Source organism: Buteo buteo, chromosome 10 (assembly GCF_964188355.1).
Source record: "Buteo buteo chromosome 10, bButBut1.hap1.1, whole genome shotgun sequence".
In the NCBI taxonomy this organism is placed as follows: domain Eukaryota; kingdom Metazoa; phylum Chordata; class Aves; order Accipitriformes; family Accipitridae; genus Buteo; species Buteo buteo.
This window is the reverse complement of record NC_134180.1, coordinates 9,082,022-9,090,475: the sequence shown is the minus strand read 5'-3', so window position 1 is coordinate 9,090,475 and position 8,454 is coordinate 9,082,022. Positions and strand designations below refer to the sequence as shown.

Sequence of the window (8,454 nt, the reverse complement as noted above, 5' to 3'; positions counted from 1 at the left end):
CCCCGCGCGACGCCCCCGCCAACCGCGGCCGCCGCGCGCCAGGCCGCGCCCGCCCCTTCCGTCCCCGCCCCGCCCCGCCCTCCCGCGGCAACGGCAGCGGCCCCGAGCCCGCCCCGGCCCCGCTCCACTCCGCTCCGCTCCGCGCCGCGGCTGGCGCGGCCTGCTCCGGCCTGCTCCGGCCTCCGGCCTGCGCCAGGAGACGGCCCCGGCCCGGGAGCGCCCATCTCAGCTGGGCTCTGCGTGACGGCCGGGTGCAGGTGTCCCTGTCAGGCAGTGGGACGGCAGGATGCCCGTACCCTGCCGACGGCCCCAGGGGGTGCCCCTGTCCCAGAGGGCGACCGAAGTCCCAGTGGTTGTGCCCACGTCCCGGAGAGGTGCTCGGTAGGAGCCCGTGTCCCAGTAAGGTGGCAGTGGCAGCTGCACGCCCGGGGCCCCGTGGGTTCTGTCCCTCCAGCAATAATCCGAGGCTAATCGCACTCCTCGCTCTCGACGGTTAAGAGCACCCGCGTGCGGCAGTGCTGGCTAGGAAACGCGGCAAAAGTCCTGCCGAAGAGCACCCGACCGTCTTCGTTTACTAGCACGCTCCAGACCAACAAAACGTAGGCACGCGTCACGTGAAAAGCGAGACGTTTTCCTACTGACCCGCGTACTGCCCATCTCTGGGTAAGGAAGGTGCTGGGCTTTCTGTCAAGATTCTTGGCTGGTGAGGCCCACCGGTGCCACCTACCAAGGCCTTCCAGGAGCCCAGTGCAGGCACAGAAGGGTCGTGCTTGTGACTAAGGAGGCCAACAGCAGGAAAGCCTTTGCATTTCTTCGTGCTGAAAATACATCACAATTCACGGAATGGCTGCGGTTGGGAGGCACCTCTGGAGGTCAGTTTGTCCAACCCCCCTGCTCCGGCAGGGAAAGGCTTTGTGGCATCACAGAGCCTTGCGTGGCATCACAGAGCCTTGCGTGGCATCAGCCCATGACTCGTCACGTCAGCAACCCTTGCAAGCGCAGACACGCAGGGTGGCCACTCGGTTCTGGTGGTCACTGCCTGAACTCTGCTCGGGCTGACAGCCCAAGCCAGATTGCGCGTCGAGATTTTTTTCCTCGGCAGAGACCACGATGAGGCTCAGTCCAGTTCGATCCCTCACCATGGCTCTCTGCATGTTGCTTCTGTTCCCTGGTGCCCTTCAGCTTTGCATCCACGCTGACTGCTTCGTAGTCAGCATAGAAGTCCTTCCTGAAAACCTGAAGCAGCCACCCGTTGTCGCTGAGAGCGTGGCCTCTGAATGGAGCAGCACCATTGGCCTTCGCAGCCCCCGCGGCTGGACCAGGCTCAGGATGGCCGTCGCTCCTGAGGGCCCGAAGCAACCGCCCGCTGTCGCCGACAGCATGGCCTCCGAATGGACCAGCACCATTGGCCTTCGCAGCCCCCACGGCTGGACCAGGTTCAGGATGGCCCTCGCTCCTGAGGGCCTGAAGCAACTGCCCGTTGGCACAGAGAGCGTAGCCTCTGAGCTGTACTGCCCTCTGCGCCAGCTTTGGGACCACCTTGTCCAGCTCGACAGGACCTGGCAGCTTTGCAGGGCCGGGCAAACCCTGTGGCTGTTCCACGTGGTTTGGATTGCACTTGGCCGCTGGAGAAATGTGAAGAGACCCCAGGGACAGGTGAGCAATCGAGATCAGCCACACAGGAAGGGACCGGGTTGTGGGGAGCAGGGAACCACAACAGCCTTGGCCAAGAAGGCTTGCAATCTAAACCCAAAACCCAGCGCGGGCAAGAAAGCCTCAGCAGGCCCCAAGAGCTCCTCTGCCTCTTCCCCAGGGACCCGCCAAGCCGCGGGGCTGAAACCCCCCGCTAGCCCCCAGCACAACCTCTGGGGCCTGCCAGAGGTTTCCTCAGCCCAACGTGCTGCCCGGAGCAGTCCTGCGAGGCTGGAGTTCTTCCAGAGGAAGCCAAGCCCAGCAGGACACTTCTCGGCCCCCCAGGCCCCCACCTGCTTCACTGTGCCCCTGTCTCTCTCATTTCCAGGGAGGTGGACAGACGGCCTCAACTTCCGTGGGGACAGGCCGCCTGGGAAAGCGCACCGTCTCCAGATACGAATTGCTCTGCCTAATGGAGGTCAAAATCGCCTTGCTGGTCAGGAGCCTGAGGCGTACCCACCGCCTCTGCCTGAAAGAGCTCCGGCGCCAGTACTCCAGCAAGGTGGCACGAGAAGAAGGTAATCAGGGGAGAGCCTTCTCCAGCTCCCCGTGCAGCTCCAGCTAGAGCGTGCGCCCGGCGGATTGGCGACGCCAAAGGCAGTGGTGCAAGCGGGTGCTGCTGTCCATGAAGGGTGGGACCTGCGGCAGGAGGGAACAGGCATCTGTGGCTGTGAGGTGCCCCACGGGTGCCCACAGCCCAGGAGTAGGGGCCCCTGTCCTGGCAGGGTGCCCACATCCCTGTGAGGTTCCCGGTGGGTGCCTGTGTCCCACTGAGGTGCCCGGTGCCTGCCCATGCCCCGGTGAGGAGTGTGGTGCTTGCTCCCCATGTCCCTGTAAGGTGGCAGTGGCCAGTGCCTGCCCATGACCCCGTGGGTTCCTTAGGCTTTAGGAAGAGGGGCAGGGGTTAGGAAGTGGGTGGATAACAATTGCAACTGTAGCGTTTTCATCCAGCTAACAGGGAATTCTCTTCAGAGTGGCAGCCAGCCGAAGGCTCGTGGGCTGAGGGCACCTCCGCTGACTGCAGCCTCTCCTGCTAGCTGGAGGCCGTTATCGCCCCGATGATCACGTTCCTGCACGGTGGCCACGGCCAACGGGTGGCCACGTCCTGGCGGGTTGCCCGTGCCCACCTGGCACAACAGCCAACAGGCATTTGGCAACTCTCGGATGAAGACCCCTGGGGAGGGTCCCCTTTTCCACCCTCCCAAAGGTGCTGCCAGGGTCCACCGGCATCCCGAAGGCCAGGGCTCCTCCCCGTGTCTCCAAAGGGGACGGCCAGACCATGCCCGTGCAGCAGAGCCATCGGGGAAACTCGGCAAAACTCCTGCTGGGAGAAGCCTACTTTCTCCACCTTCTGGCACTCTTCAGACCAATAAAGTTTACTGTTCCTGTAGCACGTGTCGTTTTGGTACCGAGGGGATCCAGGGAAGCGGGAACATGAAAGGCGGTGGTGGGAGTCAGGCTGCTGCATGCAGGCTTGCGGAGCAGGCGCTCCAGGAGAAGCGGGAAAGCTGGGGTGAGAGAGAACGGGCATCCGTGGCTGTGAGGTGCCCTGGGGTGCCCGTGTTCCAGGGGGAGGGCCCCGCATCCCGGCAGGGGGCTCACGTCCCACTGAGGTTCCCAGGGGGTGCCCATGTCTCAGCCAGATCCCTGGTGGATGCCCATGTGCCAGTAAGGTGGCAGTGGCAGCTGCACGCCCGGGGCCCCGTGGGTTCTGTCCCTCCAGCAATAATCCGAGGCTAATCGCACTCCTCGCTCTCGACGGTTAAGAGCACCCGCGTGCGGCAGTGCTGGCTAGGAAACGCGGCAAAAGTCCTGCCGAAGAGCACCCGACCGTCTTCGTTTACTAGCACGCTCCAGACCAACAAAACGTAGGCACGCGTCACGTGAAAAGCGAGACGTTTTCCTACTGACCCACGTACTGCCCATCTCTGGGTAAGGAAGGTGCTGGGCTTTCTTTCAAGATGCTCGGCTGGTGAGGCACACGGCCATTTCTGCCTCGGTACCCAGCAGTGGCGCAAGGGAGAAAACAGCAGGCCTCTGCAGGGTGAGAGTTAAGTTGGGTCAGTCACGAAAGAGAAAGAACCAAATGCCTTGTTGCAAAGCGTGGCGTGTTGGCCCGTGCGGGTCTCTCTTTTGAGCAGAGGTGACTGTGGCTGCAGATGTACACGATTCTCTGCTCTGACAGCTGGACGGCAGCCAGGTGACCGGGGGAGAAAGCCAGCCTCGTAACGACCGTCGGGGAGCACCCAACGGATGCTGGTCCCGGCTTTAATCCCCTACAACGGTCAGATCCGAGTAGCATTTCAATATTCAACACAGGAGAAGGGATCAAGCTGGCACCAGCTCACCTCCCAGCTGGACCTGGAGCACGGTGGCCCACCGGTGCCACCTACCAAGGCCTTCCAGGAGCCCAGCGCGGGCACAGAAGGGTCGTGCTTGTGACTAAGGAGGCCAACAGCAGGAAAGCCTTTGAAGCATTTCTTCGTGCTGAAAATACATCACAATTCACGGAATGGCTGCGGTTGGGAGGCACCTCTGGAGGTCAGTTTATCCAACCCCCTGCTCCGGCAGGGAAAGGATTTTTGTCAAAGTGAGTGCATATTTGGCTTTCCTCTTTACATAGGCTGCCACTTAGCCCCCAAGAGGATTTTGAGCTGAACCGTGTCACGGCTGCCCGGCTGCTGAACGCAGCTTGGGTAGAGCTCTGGCCACAGCTCCCTCTCACTGACAAGTTCAGGGCATAGCCCCAACCACGTGGGACACAGTCCTGCTCCACTGCTGGGCTCAGTGTCCACCAATGGGCACAGCAGTGGGAGCAGCAGGCTTCAAAATCTGCCTACACAAGGCCTCCCCAGATCTGCCCACCCTTCCTGACCTGCCAGGTGGGCAAGGAAAGGCTTTGTGACATCACAGAGCCTTGCGTGGCATCAGCCCGTGACTCGTCACGTCAGCAACCCTTGTAAGCGCAGACACGCAGGGTGGCCACTCGGTTCTGGTGGTCACTGCCTGAACTCTGCTCGGGCTGACAGCCCAAGCCAGATTGCGCGTCGAGATTTTTTTCCTCGGCAGAGACCACGATGAGGCTCAGTCCAGTTCGATCCCTCACCATGGCTCTCTGCATGTTGCTTCTGTTCCCTGGTGCCCTTCAGCTTTGCATCCACACTGACTGCTTCGTAGTCAGCATAGAAGTCCTTCCTGAAAACCTGAAGCAGCCACCCGTTGTCGCTGAGAGCGTGGCCTCTGAATGGAGCAGCACCATTGGCCTTCGCAGCCCCCGCGGCTGGACCAGGCTCAGGATGGCCGTCGCTCCTGAGGGCCCGAAGCAACCGCCCGCTGTCGCCGACAGCATGGCCTCCGAATGGACCAGCACCATTGGCCTTCGCAGCCCCCACGGCTGGACCAGGTTCAGGATGGCCCTCGCTCCTGAGGGCCTGAAGCAACTGCCCGTTGGCACAGAGAGCGTAGCCTCTGAGCTGTACTGCCCTCTGCGCCAGCTTTGGGACCACCTTGTCCAGCTCGACAGGACCTGGCAGCTTTGCAGGGCCGGGCAAACCCTGTGGCTGTTCCACGTGGTTTGGATTGCACTTGGCCGCTGGAGAAATGTGAAGAGACCCCAGGGACAGGTGAGCAATCGAGATCAGCCACACAGGAAGGGACCGGGTTGTGGGGAGCAGGGAACCACAACAGCCTTGGCCAAGAAGGCTTGCAATCTAAACCCAAAACCCAGCGCGGGCAAGAAAGCCTCAGCAGGCCCCAAGAGCTCCTCTGCCTCTTCCCCAGGGACCCGCCAAGCCGCGGGGCTGAAACCCCCCGCTAGCCCCCAGCACAACACGGGGCCTGCCAGAGGTTTCCTCAGCCCAACGTGCTGCCCGGAGCAGTCCTGCGAGGCTGGAGTTCTTCCAGAGGAAGCCAAGCCCAGCAGGACACTTCTCGGCCCCCCAGGCCCCCACCTGCTTCACTGTGCCCCTGTCTCTCTCATTTCCAGGGAGGTGGACAGACGGCCTCAACTTCCGTGGGGACAGGCCGCCTGGGAAAGCGCACCGTCTCCAGCTACGAATTGCTCTGCCTAATGGAGGTCAAAATCGCCTTGCTGGTCAGGAGCCTGAGGCGCACCCACCGCCTCCGCCTGAAAGAGCTCCGGCGCCAGTACTCCAGCAAGGTGGCACGAGAAGAAGGTAATCAGGGGAGAGCCTTCTCCAGCTCCCCGTGCAGCTCCAGCTAGAGCGTGCGCCCGGCGGATTGGCGACGCCAAAGGCAGTGGTGCAAGCGGGTGCTGCTGTCCATGAAGGGTGGGACCTGCGGCAGGAGGGAACAGGCATCTGTGGCTGTGAGGTGCCCCACGGGTGCCCACAGCCCAGGAGTAGGGGCCCCTGTCCTGGCAGGGTGCCCACATCCCTGTGAGGTTCCCGGTGGGTGCCTGTGTCCCACTGAGGTGCCCGGTGCCTGCCCATGCCCCGGTGAGGAGTGTGGTGCTTGCTCCCCATGTCCCTGTAAGGTGGCAGTGGCCAGTGCCTGCCCATGACCCCGTGGGTTCCTTAGGCTTTAGGAAGAGGGGCAGGGGTTAGGAAGTGGGTGGATAACAATTGCAACTGTAGCGTTTTCATCCAGCTAACAGGGAATTCTCTTCAGAGTGGCAGCCAGCCGAAGGCTCGTGGGCTGAGGGCACCTCCGCTGACTGCAGCCTCTCCTGCTAGCTGGAGGCCGTTATCGCCCCGATGATCACGTTCCTGCACGGTGGCCACGGCCAACGGGTGGCCACGTCCTGGCGGGTTGCCCGTGCCCACCTGGCACAACAGCCAACAGGCATTTGGCAACTCTCGGATGAAGACCCCTGGGGAGGGTCCCCTTTTCCACCCTCCCAAAGGTGCTGCCAGGGTCCACCGGCATCCCGAAGGCCAGGGCTCCTCCCCGTGTCTCCAAAGGGGACGGCCAGACCATGCCCGTGCAGCAGAGCCATCGGGGAAACTCGGCAAAACTCCTGCTGGGAGAAGCCTACTTTCTCCACCTTCTGGCACTCTTCAGACCAATAAAGTTTACTGTTCCTGTAGCACGTGTCGTTTTGGTACCGAGGGGATCCAGGGAAGCGGGAACATGAAAGGCGGTGGTGGGAGTCAGGCTGCTGCATGCAGGCTTGCGGAGCAGGCGCTCCAGGAGAAGCGGGAAAGCTGGGGTGAGAGAGAACGGGCATCCGTGGCTGTGAGGTGCCCTGGGGTGCCCGTGTTCCAGGGGGAGGGCCCCGCATCCCGGCAGGGGGCTCACGTCCCACTGAGGTTCCCAGGGGGTGCCCATGTCTCAGCCAGATCCCTGGTGGATGCCCATGTGCCAGTAAGGTGGCAGTGGCAGCTGCACGCCCGGGGCCCCGTGGGTTCTGTCCCTCCAGCAATAATCCGAGGCTAATCGCACTCCTCGCTCTCGACGGTTAAGAGCACCCGCGTGCGGCAGTGCTGGCTAGGAAACGCGGCAAAAGTCCTGCCGAAGAGCACCCGACCGTCTTCGTTTACTAGCACGCTCCAGACCAACAAAACGTAGGCACGCGTCACGTGAAAAGCGAGACGTTTTCCTACTGACCCACGTACTGCCCATCTCTGGGTAAGGAAGGTGCTGGGCTTTCTTTCAAGATGCTCGGCTGGTGAGGCACACGGCCATTTCTGCCTCGGTACCCAGCAGTGGCGCAAGGGAGAAAACAGCAGGCCTCTGCAGGGTGAGAGTTAAGTTGGGTCAGTCACGAAAGAGAAAGAACCAAATGCCTTGTTGCAAAGCGTGGCGTGTTGGCCCGTGCGGGTCTCTCTTTTGAGCAGAGGTGACTGTGGCTGCAGATGTACACGATTCTCTGCTCTGACAGCTGGACGGCAGCCAGGTGACCGGGGGAGAAAGCCAGCCTCGTAACGACCGTCGGGGAGCACCCAACGGATGCTGGTCCCGGCTTTAATCCCCTACGTCTCCTGGAGACGTTCCTGTTCCCTCTTCTCTCCTGGGCAGACTGCTTTTGGGGAAAGGCAGAAGGAGGCACAGCGGTGCAGGTCCCTCGTGGCCCCCCCCACCTCCTGCCAAGTCCTGGGCAGCCAGCTAGTGCAGGCTGAGCCGGGCATAGAGCGAGGGGGCACACAGGACCACCGGCCAGGTGTGGGTGTGCAGGTGGCTGATGGGCACTGCAACATGGGAAGCAGGGGCAGCGCCATGTACGAGGGGGAGTGTGTCAGTGAGAGGGCATCTGACGGTTCCCCATTCCTGCAGGCAGCAGAGGCTGCGGTGACTGACGGAGGAGCCAGCAGAGATTGTGTGCAGAGCTCCGCACCGACAGCGAGCGGTAAGGAGCTGCTGCAGCGTGTGGTAGGTGTGGAGGGACTCCCGGTCCGCAGGGGCTGGGGCTGCAGACCCCGGCCCCTGCTCTCCTTTCCACACACAGGAGGAGAACCGTCAGGAGCTGCACAGCGCCATACGGCAGCTCAACACTAAGGTTGGTGTCCTCTCCTCTGCCCATGACCCAGAGCTGCGCCGGCTGGGGCTGAGAGGTTGGGAGGGACCGCTGGAGGTCTTCTTGTCTTGTCCAACCCCCCCGCTCAGAGAGGGGCACCTAGCGCTGGTTGCCCAGTGGCCGCAGGCAGTGGCGTGACTGGGGAGGACAATTTCCCCAGGATAGGGGGGTGTCCATCACTTCCCCACGCCCAGCCTTGCCAGTCGCCCAGTTTCCCAGTAGTGCCCTGGGGCAGTGGGGGAGTGAGTGGGTACGGCCCTGGGGCTGGAGAGGGGCGAGGGTGCCAA

General features: G+C 62.5%; 2 protein-coding genes across 4 annotated transcripts; both read left to right on the top strand.

Annotated features, from left to right (window-relative positions):
• Positions 1–123: 123 nt before the first annotated feature.
• On the top strand, positions 124–3,101 carry LOC142035438 (uncharacterized). 2 transcript variants are annotated; one of them, XM_075037535.1, is made up of 3 exons: positions 124–1,656; positions 2,021–2,210; positions 2,665–3,101. In XM_075037535.1, the coding sequence occupies exons 1-3, from the start codon at positions 1,111–1,113 to the stop codon at positions 2,727–2,729; spliced, it is 801 nt and encodes a 266-aa protein (XP_074893636.1). In that variant the 5' UTR covers positions 124–1,110; the 3' UTR covers positions 2,730–3,101. The 2 variants fall into 2 exon arrangements, with proteins under 2 accessions (XP_074893636.1, XP_074893635.1); XM_075037534.1 differs by having other exon boundaries at positions 2,644–3,101.
• A 1,123-nt stretch (positions 3,102–4,224) lies between these two features.
• On the top strand, positions 4,225–6,758 carry LOC142035437 (uncharacterized). Of its 2 annotated transcripts, none has more exons than XM_075037533.1 (3): positions 4,225–5,315; positions 5,678–5,867; positions 6,322–6,758. In XM_075037533.1, the coding sequence occupies exons 1-3, from the start codon at positions 4,770–4,772 to the stop codon at positions 6,384–6,386; spliced, it is 801 nt and encodes a 266-aa protein (XP_074893634.1). In that variant the 5' UTR covers positions 4,225–4,769; the 3' UTR covers positions 6,387–6,758. The 2 variants fall into 2 exon arrangements, with proteins under 2 accessions (XP_074893634.1, XP_074893632.1); XM_075037531.1 differs by having other exon boundaries at positions 6,301–6,758.
• The last annotated feature ends 1,696 nt before the right edge of the window (positions 6,759–8,454 follow it).